Source organism: Squalius cephalus (assembly GCF_949319135.1).
Source record: "Squalius cephalus genome assembly, chromosome: 4".
Lineage (NCBI taxonomy): Eukaryota > Metazoa > Chordata > Actinopteri > Cypriniformes > Leuciscidae > Squalius > Squalius cephalus.
Window position 1 is genome coordinate 35,954,995 of NC_137125.1, and position 16,943 is coordinate 35,971,937.

The 16,943-nt window shown below is 36.2% G+C and overlaps 1 protein-coding gene across 1 annotated transcript in view; it reads left to right on the forward strand.

The window, feature by feature from the left end:
• Window positions 1–16,943, forward strand: part of slc6a1l (solute carrier family 6 member 1, like) — a 44,863-nt gene that overhangs the window by 4,007 nt on the left and 23,913 nt on the right. Inside the window, exons 5-16 of the mRNA XM_079869612.1 lie at window positions 208–316; window positions 1,101–1,163; window positions 1,791–1,920; window positions 2,185–2,319; window positions 8,041–8,144; window positions 8,244–8,368; window positions 8,831–8,943; window positions 9,036–9,167; window positions 9,249–9,351; window positions 9,983–10,083; window positions 10,587–10,733; window positions 12,384–12,534. Coding sequence (XP_079725738.1) covers window positions 208–316; window positions 1,101–1,163; window positions 1,791–1,920; window positions 2,185–2,319; window positions 8,041–8,144; window positions 8,244–8,368; window positions 8,831–8,943; window positions 9,036–9,167; window positions 9,249–9,351; window positions 9,983–10,083; window positions 10,587–10,733; window positions 12,384–12,534 — 1,413 coding nt within the window. The remainder of the gene's footprint in view (window positions 1–207; window positions 317–1,100; window positions 1,164–1,790; window positions 1,921–2,184; window positions 2,320–8,040; window positions 8,145–8,243; window positions 8,369–8,830; window positions 8,944–9,035; window positions 9,168–9,248; window positions 9,352–9,982; window positions 10,084–10,586; window positions 10,734–12,383; window positions 12,535–16,943) is intronic.

A 16,943-nucleotide genomic window follows, 5' to 3' on the forward strand; every position in this document is an offset into this window, starting at 1 on the left:
ATAAGACACATAGTTACAATTACAAGAATTAGTCGCAATTGCAAGTAAAGCCGCAGTCACAAGAAATAAAGTTACAATTCTGAGACAAAGTCGCAATTACAAGAACCAAAGATGAAATTTTCATGAAATAAAGTCACAATTACGTAATACAGATTTTCATCCCCATATCAATTTTGAGTTCACTTTGATCTCCCATTTTATCAACAGTGTACTGCCAAAATATAAGTGCTACATACACAGGTGTGCACAGACCTGATGCTGACTGGTCTTTCCTGTACAATGAGACGTATAGATTTGGTGACAACTACAGCATGAGGTAACCTCACTTAACAACAGAGTACAAAATAAAAACCAACGCTATCTCACAACCAATTCGTACGAATTTGTTCGATTTGTCTACACCCCAGTGATGGGTAGGTTTGGGGGCGGGGTCAGGGGTAGATCAACGGTACGAATTCATACGAATTGGACAACTCGTAAAATATTTACGATTTAGCAAAAATCGTGCGAATTCGTACGAGTGAGCCTCGTAAAATTCGTACGAATTGCTGTGAGATCAGGTTGATAAAAACATGTACACTGTCTGTGGTTCTCCCCGATGTTTACATGGTCATGGAAGATGTTCTTTGAGTTCAGGCTTTAGTTTAGATGATTACAAACAAACTTGTAGGAAAAGTTCCTTAAACAAAGTTCCTTTTTTAATGCATTTAGAAAAAAATATTTATTCTTTGTTTGGACTTACGTAACAGGAAAATGAAAAGAACCCACATATGCAGGTGTATTTGAATATGGCCCAGAGAGTTAACATTTCACTGAAATCCAATATTGTATGTTCTATACTGTACATGATAATAGCTCTTTGTGTTTTTCTGTTAATGTGCTGATTAAAGAAATTAGCTTTAAACATTATTTGGAGACCAACTAGACCATCTTATACCAGCTAAGAACAGAAAACCAAATTTTATTTTTATTTTTAATAGAAAGAGATTTCAGTGTAGATAACTTATTATAATTCAGAAACAGATACAATGTTGCTTTTGTGAAGAATGCCATTGAAAGGCTTTGGTGAACTCACTCTCTTTTTGTCTTTCTTTCATCAGTTTCCAAAATGAATCAGAATGGCCAACTTTTACAGTGACCTCCTCCGAACAAGAGTACTGGTTGTAAGATACATAAATTCCTAAACATATCAAATACTGTACACACGTTTCTTTGTTTCTCAGCAACCTAAATCTATCTTTTGGATTTATGCATGTAAACATTTATAATTAAATGAATATCCTACATGTATAGTACATAATAATATACTACATATTTATTGTAATAGTATATATATAAACAGGAACATGCACATTTTCCATTTTAACTATGTTAAACTTGCTTTAGTGTAAGTCAGCTACTTTAGAAACTTTTTGGTAATGTCAGAAAATTCACATAATTTAGTGTTAGTTCTCTCCCAAGTCCTGGACTATGAGTGAGTTAACCCCTACCCTTATAGAGGGTGGGACAAAATGAAAAACATCCAACATCTGTGAGACAAAGACCTTTAAAGTTTCACCATGCAGGGGAATTGAGAAATCTGGGCTGAAGAACTGAGCCAGAGAACATGATGAAAACAATGTGTTTATACTGTAGTTTGTGCAGTTTCCTAAACTAACCCCCACTATCACGGAACAAATAAATCTGTATCTAGCATATAAATCTAAAACTTTCTGACATGCATGGAACTAAAATGAAAATGTGTTGTTCATAATATATGTATGTGTGTGTGTGTGTCTGTGTACCCTCAGCCATCGTATGTTGCGGGGGACAAACAGCAGTGGTCTGGGGAGCGTAAATGGTGATCTTTCCATGTGTCTTCTGTTGGCTTGGGTCATCTCTTATTTCTGCATCTTTAAAGGAGTGAAGACCATAGGCAAGGTCAGCTGATGCTCATGTGTGTACAACTGTTTGCTAATGAAATAATCAAGAGAAAACGTAAATGTAATATTTTGTACTCATCATAAACAAAAACTAGCTATGAAAACCCATAGACTTACATTGAAGGAGCTGAGACCAAATAGTACTGTAGCAACAGTCATTCAAAACATTTTAGCTACAGCATAGTAACCACTCAAACCACCCAACAATGTACTATCAAACTAAAAACAGCCCAGAACACTTACGTCTGTCAATGTTTCACAGGTTGTGTACTTCACTGCTACATTCCCCTACTTAATGCTGTTCATCCTTTGCATCAGAGGAGTGACTCTGCCAGGGGCTGCAACTGGGATTTCTTATTACCTGTATCCTGACATCAGTAAACTCTCCAGTCCTGATGTAAGTGGAACACAATTCCTGCATCCCAATCCACATGCTATCCACCCTAAATAGTGTCCGAGATTAGAATTAGTATGTCACAAATCATGGTATGTTGAAATGAGTATCCCAAAGATACCCAGATGGTTTTCAAAGTGCAGATCCATGCACACTCTAATGCAGGACTGGACAACTCTGGCCCTCAAAATCAATGTCCTGCAGGGTTTGCCTAATCAAACTCACCTGTCTGTAGCTTTCTAGGGCTGCTTTCCAGTCCAAAATTGTCATGACCTTCACTCGCTAACTTCCCTCCGTCTCGTTCACTCGGATGTGAATTGGAACGTGCTAAGCCCTTGATCACTTAGAATCCACTATGGGGTTGATTTATTTATTATATTTTCCCCTTACGAAATTGTTTCATGCAGCATTCTATATCTATATAGGTGTGTTTGAGTTGTTTTTTTGTTTTTTATAATTAATATATCATAGAGTTGTTTGTGGTGGGGTAAATTAAATGGAATATGCGTTGACGTCACAATCATGTTGCATTGTGGTATATGGAGCTGCCTGAAGTGTACATATGAAGTAGACTCACTCCCTCATTCAAAATCGAGGGAGCGAGGGTCTGTCCATATAAACGTCCCTCGGACTTCACGAAGTGGAACACACTTCAAAATGGCGGCAGGGATTCCCCCGAGGGGAAGTGTTTTGGGAAGTTCGCAAGTGCGTGTCTAAAAGTGGACTGAAATGCAGCCTAGGAATCCTGAAGAACTTGATTAGCTTGTTCAGGTGTGTTTTATTAGGGTTGGAGCTAAACTGATTTTGAGGGCCAGAGTTACCATCTCAAATCCAAGAGCATATTTTCATGGTCTTGGTCTTGTCATGGACTCGGAAGCAACCAGTGATGCGCGGGTTGATCCAAAATGAGCGGGTGCCTGCGGTCACCCACGGTTACCCGCGGTTACGAGTCATCCAAAAATATTTTTAATGATATTCGGGTCGAGGTCACTTCGGGTCGTTTGAAATGCCAATTAAACCTTTGTAATTTATATAGTACTAGACACAATTTTCTATGAACTACATAGGCCTACACTTTTATGACGCACGAGCTCAGTCTGCAGGTAGAGATGGAGGCAAGTGAAAAGGTGAAGTCTGGGGAAGCTCCGCAAATACACAAATATTGTGCTTGTGAGAGCTTCAATTGGGCATCCATGTGGCGAAATAGCCTAAGCCTACTAATACAAGTGGGAAATCCTTATTTACCTTTTGAATGTTGAGCGTTATTAACTTTTGAATAATTCCTGACACGGGACAAAATGCCCGATTTCCCAACACGTTGAACTGAGCAAAGCCATTGTACCATTTTTATAGGCTACTTTTAAACGCATATAGCTCAGTAATGTCAGTTTTATGTATTTTCTGAGAGGGGGCGGGATTTTTGTTGGGAAAGTCGGGGGAGAGACGCACACTTCGATTAGACTGGATAAACACATGCAGCATCTTAATTGTTACGAAAATGAAACGAAATAAATGAATAAATCAAGCCTTTATTACATAACACTAGGCTATATCATACAGCACCCCTAGTTCCTACGTCTATGGCCCAATGACGCTACGATGAGCATTTACTACTTTTAAAAAATGCGGGTCAGGAAGCGGGTCGGGTACAATATTTTCTCTTTTTTTTTTTGCGGTCCGAGTTGCGGACGGGTTAGTCGAAAACGTCGGTCGGGTGCGGGTTGTTTATACATTGACCCGCGCATCACTGGAAGCAACACTCTGGATACATTTTGTAGTTTATGCAGATGTGCGTATACAGTATAATCTGCTCTGTGCTATTGTGTCTCTGGATGGGACCACACTGTTTGTGTACTGCAGAGGTTCCTGTAACATTCATTCAGTTCATTCCCTACCACATGAAAGCATATTTGTTCTCACTGAATTATTCAGACCCTCTTCTGGTCTAGGTCTTGAGCGAGCTGGTCTCAACTTCAGCACTGAGAGAAACATTTGGCCACTGTTAAATGCATCAGTATGCAAAATAAACTGGAACAATTCTCTGCATGAAAGACCCACATTTTCATATTTGGTTGGAAGAAATTAAGTGTAAATGAGGATTTTAACTGTGACAAGTTGACTGACAGCCTGGATGGACGCTATGCGACAAAGTAGTTCCAATTTTATGACGTTTAGTATGTCCCAAAATGTGCCTACTCTTGCCTTCTCTTCTGCTACACACAATTACAATGCTCATTGGAAAAGTTTGGCTGTGGAGGCTGTCACGCTTGTTCTGTGTTGTTCCTCTGTTGTCATCAGTCACATGTCTGTCTTGTTCAGTTTTCCCGCTTCTTATTAACAGTTCAGTTAAATCACCTGTGTCCTGTTAATTATCATCATCTGTCTCACCTGTTTCTGTTCATCAGTGTTAGTATTTAGTTCCCTTCAGTTCAGTTAGTCTTTGTCTGTAGTTGTCGTTGTATGCTCGTGTTTTGAGTGAATACCCTGCCTGTCTGTACCTTTGAAAGTATATCTGTGATTAAACTTTTACATTGGAGCCTTCAGCCTTAGCGTCTTCGTCTGCCTGCACTCACAACCCGTGACAGAACTACAGACCGCCCGTAATGGATGATGGGGTTAGAATAATCATCCTTGCTCAGGAGAGCAAAGATTTTTTGTTTTTTTCAAGGGAGTTTGTAAAAATTGCCTTCACCAGCACCCTGGATGACAAGAGCCTGAAAACTCTGTTCCGGATCGGGGCCACCAGATCATAATGTGCTTACCCTAACTACCCTAACCCTTATCCTGACCCTAACCCAAGGCAGGACTGTGCAAGGCAAACAGGATCAGACAGTGCAAGACAGGACTTTGAGTGGCACATTCAAAGGCGAACTGGCACACAATGAGACCAAAGCACATGGAGAATAAGCGAATGCTCACAGAACCAAAACCAAATTAGACTGAAGTGCAGGAATCCGAACCCCATGCACGGCCTGAGTGAACTCAGAACCGCAGGCTCCCCATGACAAGACAATAGGAGTGTCAGTGTCACCAAACCAAGAATAAACAGACAGAAGTGACAGAACCCTGACACCAAATACCAACCAAAAAAGCACAAGTGAAATTTTATAGTTGGATTTGTCATAAGCTGTCATGTGCCTTTCAGTACACTTTCAGTACACATGGAACAGTACACTGTTATGTTGACTTTTAAGTATTCTGTTTCTTTGATGTAGCATGAGTAGAAAGGTCCAAATGTGTAAATCTGGCTCCTGAGGGTGGTTTGGTTGGATCCAAATCCATGTAATTGATTCCATGAAAATGACCTATTTAAGAAGTTGTTGACTGTGATGATTTTGTAATGGTTTCAGACTGGGTGGTTTGTTTCTGTGATCCTCAGGCATAGCTGCTATCACTGGGTCTGTAGAACTAGAAGGGAAAACAGATGCGCATGGAGACCAAAATATGCATATCTCTTATAAAGATATAAAATATCTTTTGTTTTTGGAAAGTATCTACAGGAATTCTTTTCACAATGCAAGTGACAACATTCTCATTATAAATAGTTATTATCATAGAGAGGGATTTTCTTCGCTTTTACTGCAAACAAAATAAAGTTTGATGAGAAAATGAAGCACAAAGGCGATGGAATGCATGGGAGGTGTGCTTTTGGTTTTGGAGGGGAGCCATGGTTGTCCCGTGGGGTTTGTTCTGGATATGCATTACAGTAGGGAAGTTTGTTGTATTCAACAAGGCATCTGAAAAAAATAAGGTTGGGAAGAAGCAGATAACAAATCTTCGATTCTGGGTTATGTAACAGTCAAATTGTTGTTTTAGTGTGTCCTCCGTTCAGTATTCCTCATGCCATTCACAACAGTTGTGCCTGATGGACTTCAGAAATGAAGTAGCAGAGTTCATACTCGTTTTTGAGTCTAATATGAATATATGTTTATGCTATTTGATGTTTTAGCAGATGGGCATAAATTATTATTTTGGGAATAGAATTAGAACACACACACACGTTGCGTTTTCATGTTTTATGGGGACTTTCCATAGACACACACACACACACACACACAATAAAATATACTTTAATAAAACACAAAGGGTAACAACACTGCACATAAACCATAAATGTTAGTGCAGAATAATAAAACTGAGGCAGACTAAGGGCTTAAATACGCAAAGGACGATCATTAACAGAACAGGGAACAGGTGAGACAGTAAACAGAAACCATGACAACTAATAATTAACTAACAGAGACAAATAAAACCATGACTAGAAATTAAACAGAATAGCACAATGAATGAATGACTGTGACAATGATAAGAATAAGAACACTTTATTTTACAGTGTCTTTGTTACAGGTTACATGCTAACCAAATTATGCATAATTGCATGCAACTAACCATAATCCTAACCCTACAGTAAGTACATGTTATTAATTTATATTGCTAAGCACTTAAATGTATAATTACACTGTAACAAGGACACCTTAAAATAAAGTTTAACCAAGAATATTTTGTAGAAGATCTTTTTTTTCCCACAAATTATTATAATTAACAACAACACCTTTGACCCAGTCCACACATTTAGCAACTGTACTCACTGAAAAAGTTCAGCGGTTTTTAGAACGGAGTGCCACTTCAAAGCATTGTTTTGGAAGAAGATCGGGATACACCAGAATCACAGCCAGATTTCAGAGTTTACCTTCAAAATCACAATCTCATCCCTGTTTGGGACCTCAATGAGAACACAATAAGCTTAAAGGAGGCAATAAAAAAGATGTCTTCCTATGAAACTTCATCGACTGGTGTTGCTGTAAAACATTATGTTGTGAAAATGAGTGATTAGTTAAAAACTATTGAATATTTAGCAATATTTGTTTTATTTTTGTTCTGTTGATTTATTTTCTTTTTTTTGTCCCCCTTTACTCGTCAGAGACAATGTGCTCACACAGGAAGTGTGTATAAATATATAGGCAGATAGGGTATCATCTATATACAATTTTGGAAAAGTTAATAAACACTTGCATTACGAAACCGAATTGAAGGATGTCAACCCTGTAACCCTGCTTATAATAACCAGATGTGCAGCAGACTAGAGGCCCAGTATAGGAGTGCCTTGCTCAAACTGGTGCAAACAAAACAGTCTACAGTAAATATCTGATGTGAATCTTAGAAAGAAATGCCTGGGGCAAATTGCACTCCAAAATCTAAATTAAAAACAATAAATTATATTTTGCATACATCAAATTAAGCCTATTTATCAAGTACACCCCCCGCCCTCCACATTCTCATTCTTATAAAGCAAAAAAAGTAACAAAAAAATCTCATTCCATGTCTATACAAATTTTATTAAAAATGAAAATCCTGATCTCAAACATACCCTAACAATACTACCGCAATTGTATATTTTTTCTTTGTATTAAAATGTGTGTGTGTGTGTGTGTGTGTGTGTGTGTGTGTGTGTGTGTGTGTGTGTGTGTGTGTGTGTGTGTGTGTGTGTGAGTGAGATTATGAGCATGCTAACATGTACTTCTAGCTACTTATAAGTTATAAGTAATAAGTGTAATAAGTTGTTTCAAGTATTCTAAAGTGTACTACTTTTTCAAGGGAAACTTAACTGGGAGAATTTTTTTTTTTTTTGATGTGTGCGTAAATCATGTGCATATAAAGCAATTTTTTCAGTGTTAAAACTGCAAGATTTGCTCTTACATACATTCTTCATCTCTTTTTCTGCAGGTATGGTGTGATGCAGGCACTCAGGTGTTTTTCTCATATGCCATGTGTCAAGGAGTCCTCACAGCACTGGGCAGTTATAACAAATACAACAATGACTGCTACAAGTCAGTAACCTCCTGCATTAATGTTCACCACCCCACCCATTTCACTCCCTGATTCATATAACAGTCATAATTTATTAATGTATATTCTATGTTCCACAGGGACTGTATAGCACTCTGTTTTCTGAATAGCGGCACTAGCATCTTTGCTGGGTTTGTGGTCTTTTCTATTCTGGGGTTCATGGCCCATCAGCTAGGTCTACCCATGGAAGATGTAGTATCATCAGGTATACACTGCATTACCCTAGTAAAAAAAAAAAAAAAAACTACATATATATATATGTATGTATGTGTGTAAATGGAATTAATGATAAATGAAGAAAAAAAAAAAAAAAAAAAAAAAAAAACCTGCACAAATCCCAGATCGGAACCTCACTGAACACTTTTGTGATGAATTGGAAATCCAATTGTGAGCCAGACCCTAGTGTATTATAGTCTCTTGCTATGTTGGTGATGACCACAAGAGAGCATCTCAGACCAACACTTGTGGCTTGCATAGTCTGAATGTTATTTTGAACACAACATATTGATGTAATTTCTAGATAAAATTAAATTAAAAAAATCTGATAAAAGAAAAAAAAAAAAAAAAAAAAAGATTTTTAAAATTAAAACATGCATTAATAGTCAAAGTTATGAAACATTAATTTAAAAAAAAAAAAAAATGTTTTATTATGATTCTTTTCTTGCAGGTGCTGAATTAACTTTCATAGCATATCCTCGAGCCCTCTCTCTATTACCCGAACCTCAGTTCTGGTCTGTTCTTTTCTTTCTTATGGTCCTCCTGCTGGGCCTTGACACCCAGGTACAGTTATTCAACATACCTTATGCACATATAGTATATCAGACTTTAGGGTTGACCACAAGTGTAAAGTGTTATATTTATGTCTTTTAAAGTTTGTGTGTCTGGAGAGTTTAGCCACAGCTCTCATAGACCTGTTTCCTGGAGTTCTAAGGAAGCGGCGAAAGCTTTTGGTGTTGGGAATCGCCATCATCTGCTTCTTACTAGGACTGCTATTCATCACAAAGGTATAAAATAGATAGATAGATAGATAGATAGATAGATAGATAGATAGATATTCACTAACTTTTATTTGTGCCATATTGTAGGGAGGAATCCATTTGTTCACTGTGATGAACACCTATGGCCTGAGTGGAATTAACTTGCTCTTTATCGCCTGCTTTGAAACGATTGCTGTCGCATGGGTCTATGGTAGGAGACATTAACACTTTCCTGTGAAATACCTGTTTGACATAGGGTACAATACTCTGTAAAGTATGTTTAATTATTATTCTTATTGATCATTCTTATCTACATCCTTTACAGTATATATCAAATACATACAATTATAATGCACTATATAATTATTACTATGCAATTGCATTGTATTATGACTATTCATAATGTGTTACAATTGTTAGTGTTTATTGAACATTTACATATTCTTAAACAATTTTACAGAGTAGTTTAATTTGAGTGAGTATATATTTTTAACCCACACACACATGTTGGGTTTGCATGTTTAATAGGCACTTAAATAATGTTTATCCTGTTCAAACTGTATATTCTCTCCGCTAACCCTAACCCTACTCCTACCCTTAAACCTACCCATCACAGAAAACTTTCAGCATTTTTACATTTTCAAAAACATCACTTAGTATCATTTATAATCTGTTTTCTTCATGGGGACCAAAAATGCCCAAATGGACATTTTGTCCCCTTAACATGGGTTTAAAAGGACAACACACACAAAACTAAAACTGTGTAATAACTGCAATAAGAAATACATTTTCGAAATGGGTGTAAAATAATAATAAATGTCACAAGAATGACTGGTTTGCAGGTGCAAACCGTTTCTACGACAACATTGAGGATATGATAGGATACGCACCATTCCCTGTGCTGAAGTACTGCTGGCTCTTCATTACACCTCTCATCTGTGCCGTGAGTTCACATTTTGTCTCTAGCACTGTCTCACTCTTTGGTAACATTTTTGGTTTATTGTCCCGAAATCTGGATAGTTTTCTCATTATTTTCCATTGATTATTTCACGTTTCATTGTTTGAAGTTTTTTTTTTTTTTTTTTTTTTTGGTCTTCTGTCTCTTTTATTTGTATTGATCTTTTTTAACACACTTTTAAAACGACTAGTGGCAATCTATAACTACATACATTTAGATTTAGTCATTTAGCTGACACTTTTATCCAAAGCTATTTTCAAATGAAAAATATATATATTCAGTGGTCATTTTGAGGCTGGTTTTGCAGAGCTCATGCAGGCTTTTAAAGGTACATTAACTATATAGTTTGTTCAGGAAGTTACATGTATTCAGTTTATAATATGCACATTTATGTACAACATAGTTGATTAACCATTGTGAATTAAGTTCTTTATCGAATCCAGTATACATTTTGAAAGTACAGGAATGTGTTTCTTTTTTGCCCTCAGTCTACCCTGCTGTATAGCCTGCTGGGTAGTAAATCTGTGTCTTCAGTTGATCAATTTGTGCCACACTGGAGTTACAAGTTTGCACCTCTACTCACAGTCATTCCTATTGTCTGCATCCCAATCTTCCTGTTCATCTCTTTAAGAAGGGTAAGAGAAAGCCATCAATCAATCCAACCCATCCGTTCATAATCCAGTCATTCATTCATTCATTCCTCCTTTTCCATGTATCTCATTTAGGTGTTGAGATCCAAACTGGAGCTGACATACTCTCTAGTTACCTCAGAAAGGGCATCCCGAGATAAAACAGAAAAGCAAATGGAATATAATTAGCGTAGCTGCTGTTCATAACATTAAGCAAAGATAATCATGTGCATTTGATCTGCGATATCTGGAATATAAGGTTATGAGATGCATCTTTAATCTAGATTTAAACTGGGAGAGTAAGTCTAAGCCCCGAACATTATCAGTAAGGCTATTCCAGAGTTTAGGAGCCAAATGTGAGATCGCTCTTAGATGTACAACCAAAAGATCAGAGTTGTGTGACCTTAAAGAGTGTGATGGATTGTAGGGTGATAGAAGATGCCCAGAAGCTATAAGAAGCTAAACCATTTAGGGCCTTATAGGTCAGTAGCAATCCTTTGTAATTGATACGTAACTTAATAGGTAACCAGTGTAGAGATGATACAATTGGTATTATATGATCATATTTTCTTGACCTAGTAAGAACTCTAGCAACTTCATTTTGGACTAATTGTAGCTTGTTTATTAAGGATGCAGGACATCCAGCTATTAATGCATTACAGTAATCAAGTCAACATTTCTGCATCAGAAACAGATAGCATGTTCCAGAGCTTAGTGATGTTTCTGAGGTGGAAGAAGACTGTTTTTGTAATATATGAAATATGATTTTCAAAAAACAAGTCGCTGTCTAATATAACACCCAGGTCTTTAACTGTAGAGGATGAAGTTACAGGACACCCTTCTAAATGCAAATTGTATTCCAAGAGATTCTTTGTACAGGTTTTTGATCCAATAAGTAATACCTCAGTCTTATCTGAATAGAAGAACATGACAGGTCATTCAATATTTTATATCTTTTACACACTCTGTCAACTTGGATAATTTAAAGATTTCATCTGGTTGTGATGAGATAAGATGAGATGTATTATCAGCATATGAGTATTATCGGCATAACAGTGGAAACTAATTCCATGTTTTCTTATAATAATACAACAAGTGGCAGCATATTGAAAATAGCAGAGGGCCTAACACAGACCCTTGCGGCACTCCATAATTTACTGACGTTATCTTAGGTATTTCCCTTTTAAAAAGGCAAAATAGTAACAGTCTGATAGGTACGATCTAAACCACCTTAATGCCTGTCCCTGAATACCAGTGTAATTGTGTAGTCGATCTAAGAGTATTTTATGATCTATAGTATCGAACGCAGCACTAAGATCAAGTAAAAGTAGTATTGAGAAACAGCCTTGGTCAGAAGCTAAAAGTAAGTCATTTGTAATTTTAATGAGTGCAGTTACTGCGTATCATACTAGTACTTCATAAAGCCTGGAAAAATCGCATTGTAATCCAAACGAGCCGTTCGTTGTAGTTCGTGGAAAGTGGATTCTGTTAAATAAAATATCTCTCTTTGGAGTGGACTTTGAGCTTTAAAGACCTTGCAGATCCTTTTTATGCTCAAACAGCAACATTACACACTAGCTAAAGTTGAAAAAATGAAAAAGCATAATAGCGCCCTTTTAAGGAAATTAATGTTCAATCTCCTTTCCATCTCCTCAGGGTCGTGGCATCATCACCCCCTCTGGTGACCTGAAGCAGCTCCGACCAAACAGTCCACGCCTCACACTGTTTAATCGTGTAATCATTAAAGCACAGAGATCTCGACACATTCAGGAAGATGGAGCAGAGAAAGCAAACACAGAACACACCAGTGGAGTTTGAGAAGGCAGAATGATGATTTTATTTACAGATAGGACTTTATATACTATAAAAAGCCATAACATTTTATTCATATTAAATAATATTTTTGACTCTAATACAATTTGTTAATTTAAATATAAACTAGGTAAACTATCAAATTGTATTGCATAGATTTTTCATATGAAATATCACTCAGGATGTCAAATGAACAAAATTAGGTTCAGCTGAAAATTTGACTGTGATAATATGCATAATTATGGGTATTGATGTTATTATTATAATTATTATTATTCAAGGTGATGTTTTTAGGAGAACTAGAACTGTTTCCATGAGTTCAAATTGAGGGTTACTGTAGCCAAGGCAATTTAAAACAATTAAATATATGTTTTGAGAGAGAAAACACTTGTTCTGAAAAATAATGTTCAGCCTCAGTATTCAAGATTGGAGTGGAGATATTACCATAGTTTGGTAAATAAAGTGCTAAAAAAAAATACTGTGCCAAAAATAAATATCTCCATAGTATTCTAAGTTTGGGGTTATATATTTATTGATATATTTCAAGTTTTAAAATGACCATTTTATGCAGTACAATACTTTTTAGTTATTGGCAACTTTATATATGAAATTTTAAGTGACATTATTGCATGTTCATAGATTCTAGATATGTTAATTTATCTTGTTCTAATTTATCTGTTTACATTGTTATCTTGTTATATTTGTATATGCATTTTCTCATTTGTCTCTGTCATTATATTGGTGACTGAAGTACTATAATATTTTATATACTATAATATTTTATAACTTTTTTCTTTTTTTTTTAAGAATTTGTTTTGATTTAGGACTTTTTCCCATCTATTCTTTGTTGCTACTATATTATTACACTATATAAGTGGACACCCCCTCCAAATACTCCAACTAACTAACTGATAAGAACAGTTTTTAATACAGGTGCACAATCAAGATATTGCTTGAATATTTGTTAATCATATTTCCTGTACTGGGAGTTCAATTGCTCTTTTTCTTCCAGCTGGTCATTAGCTTTCCTCATTTGAGCCTCTCATCCATGTAATCTGAAGGGACATTCAATTAACAGATAATGTCATGTGATGGCTTAGGGGTGTATCACTGCCTGTCATAGCACAAGGGAGGGTCTTAATGGAGAAATTTACTCTGGGGGACCAATAGGAGGCGGCTCTCAAAGGGTGGAGCGTCTAGGATGGTTTCTGGACATTGCAAGTTAACCAAGTTATTATGGTTAATTATTAGCCCTATATTTTGACACTATTTGTTAAATGTGTATGTTCTTTATTCTTTTAGAATAAATCGCTTAAAAAGTGTGCTTGCGCTATCTTTCTTTAAAATAAATGATGGATTATTTTACAGTATCTGTGCTTAGGCTTTAACTTCATTGTACTTACGTAAGATAGTATAACTAGTTGATGTAACTTTATAAAACAATGTAGTTGATATTACTTGGACTTAATATGGTTTAATATTTAGGGGTATGATCAGGTTTAGTACATAGTTATTGAATACATAGTACACACATGTAGAACAGGACTATAAAAAAGGGTTACTTTTTATTTGAAGGTGAAACATGAACATGAAACAAAAACAACCGTGACACTGTGATCACATTTAATTGCTGAGTAATATTAATAAACTACATGTACTTGCTATAGGGTTAGGATTAGGGTTTGGTTTGGTTTAGGTTTGTTGCATGTAATTATGCATAATTTATTAGTATACATGTAACATATGAAGAGTTCAGATGCAAAAGCCTCTAAGTGCCATCTGAAATTTTCTTCTAGAATGATCATTTTTATCAAGCTCGTATATTTAAGTTCAATAATTTCACTTAAATGGCAATGCAAATTACCTATTAATTGTCATTTAAGTGAAATTACTAAACTTATACAAGCTTTATAAAAATGGCTTCAGACGGCACTTAGAGGCTTTTGCATCTGAACTCTTCATATGTAACAATGACTCTGTAAAATATTATTTTTTTATCATAACATTATAGTGTAACACATGTGGAAATAGTTTTTGAGGCAATTATTTTAGTATACTATAATGCCATACACAAATACATGACTATATATTTAACATTATTTTACTGTCCCATTATGAAATGTCCCATTAGATCTATTACATTTTTTCACCATATAGCGTTTGGAAACTATAAGTAAGAGAATTGTAAAGTGTTTTACTGATAGCATTTTTACAGTCGTTTACCATTTTACAGTGTGCACAATAGTTAAAGACATTTAACACTTTGCTTCGCGTCGTGATCCCATTACCACTTCGGATGTGCATTATTTTTCTAATAATTCAACGGCCTGTCGTCAATTATTCCTTACGTAATATACAGGAACGATAAGACTATAAAATGCACTGACCGCTCTGGATCTTTTTCCGAATCCTCTGTAATCTCTGTGTTTTGTACGCCTAATGCAACTTTTATGACCGCAATCTGCAGTGAAAAATTCATATTAACTACACTTGGGGGCATCATTCTCTTTCCAGATAGCATACATTTTCTACAAGAGACCTGATCTCAAAGTGCAGCAAGAAATTGGAATTCCACTCAATGAGGTTCTTAGGAGGGACAATTTGCTGAAGGTGCAAAATTGCTGCAGGGTTAGTGGCAAATCACACAACACTGTCATCTGAGCATCTCTCATTCCCTCCCTCTTGTCTCTCAAATACACACGCTCTCCTTCTCTTTGCAGGTCCTGTGATGTAGATTTATGTCCCCTGTCACAGTATTAAAAGATGAAATTCCTCAAAGTTGTCCTGCTATCTGTGCATGCCAGGGACCCATGCAGCTCAATAACCTCTGCATTGATTTAACGCATCTGCAGGCCACACATGCATAATGAGAAGTTGTACACAACCTCTAACACTGCAAACAAATCGTCTTCCCAAGAGTATTTGTGTCTAATTATGCAGTTAAAATGTTTTAAAATCCTTAAAACGAGATGAATATACTAGACAAGCAATACAGATCAATTTGAAAAAAAACATTCCTCTACTTAGGTACGTTCCTATATACAATTCACTGCAGTTTCCAGCTAAAATGAACACTAGTGCCAGTAAAACACCAACAACTTTTGCTTTTTTTTTTCAGACAAATAATGATTATCACAAAAAGAGCTCAAAGACTTGTAGAAGCAAGCGGAAATAGCATGGTTGCTTCAGTAAACTCGTTTTTATCTCACGTTTGTTTTTGTTAACAGCATCGGTTAGGTTTACGACAGGGCTTAGTATAGGTGGTACGTTAATTAAATGAACGTTCACATTGGCTGTTCATACATTACAAGATGTGAACAAGCAAACTGAATGGGTAGTGCACCATTTTTGGTTGTATGTTAACAGTTTCCCCCTATGTAATCACGTTTTGTTGTCACCATGAGCCTCGCAGGTTCATTGTGGGGTGTAATTAGCCTCTATTGATTTGAGGGCAGCATACAACAAAGTGATGAAAACCAATTCTGACAACTCCAATTCTGTGCCTGTCGCTTAACGATTGGAGGCAATGACAAACCTAATGTGAATAACCTCTGATTTGCTGTTGACATTGTGGCTGCATTTGGATATAAGTCTTTTCATTCCCAAGAAAAGTGACAAAGAGTTGTTGACATTGTGGCTGCATTTGGATATATGTCTTTTTATTCCCAAGAAAAGTGACGAAGAGTGTGAATTAACATTGTACAGATATCTATTGCACTCACATTTGCTACTGGCAATGAAATTTCCTAAGTCGTGCTTCTCTTGGCGGCCAGTTTTGATAGAGACACAGAAACTACTAAAATATGCCCTTGAAGTAACTCAGTGTCTTGGCTAGCCACATGATATATGAATATTCAATTACATATACATTGATGTAACACTCTTAATAGCTTTCCCTTGTCGTCACACAATGCATCAGGCTCCCACCCTTTAAGCCAACCAGAAGAGCCACTTTAACCTTTAAAGATTTTATGTTCACATGCAGTCAGTTTGAAGTAAAATTATAGTGGTTGGCAATAGACATTGACATTGGAGTTGTGTCATTGCTTGGCGTATATTATATAATTCAATCTAATAATGTAATAAAGGGCTAATAGAAAATAAATAAATAAAAAATACCACACCAAAAGATTTCAGATTGACTCCTGCGGTTCTTTTACAGTTCAAAACACACATTACCTTTTCATTTTAATGATTAATTTAATTAAAAGCACTAGGCCTTTAATCCATTGACAGAATTTGCCGTTGGAACATATTTTTACACATTCCAAACCCATATGCCATTTGCCCAGTGAGTGGTAGAGTGTTGTGCTTCACACAACATAGACACAAATGAAATGGATGGGATTCATACCAGTGTTCTTGGTCAGTTTCCCAAATATTACTCATAGGAGAGGTGCTTTT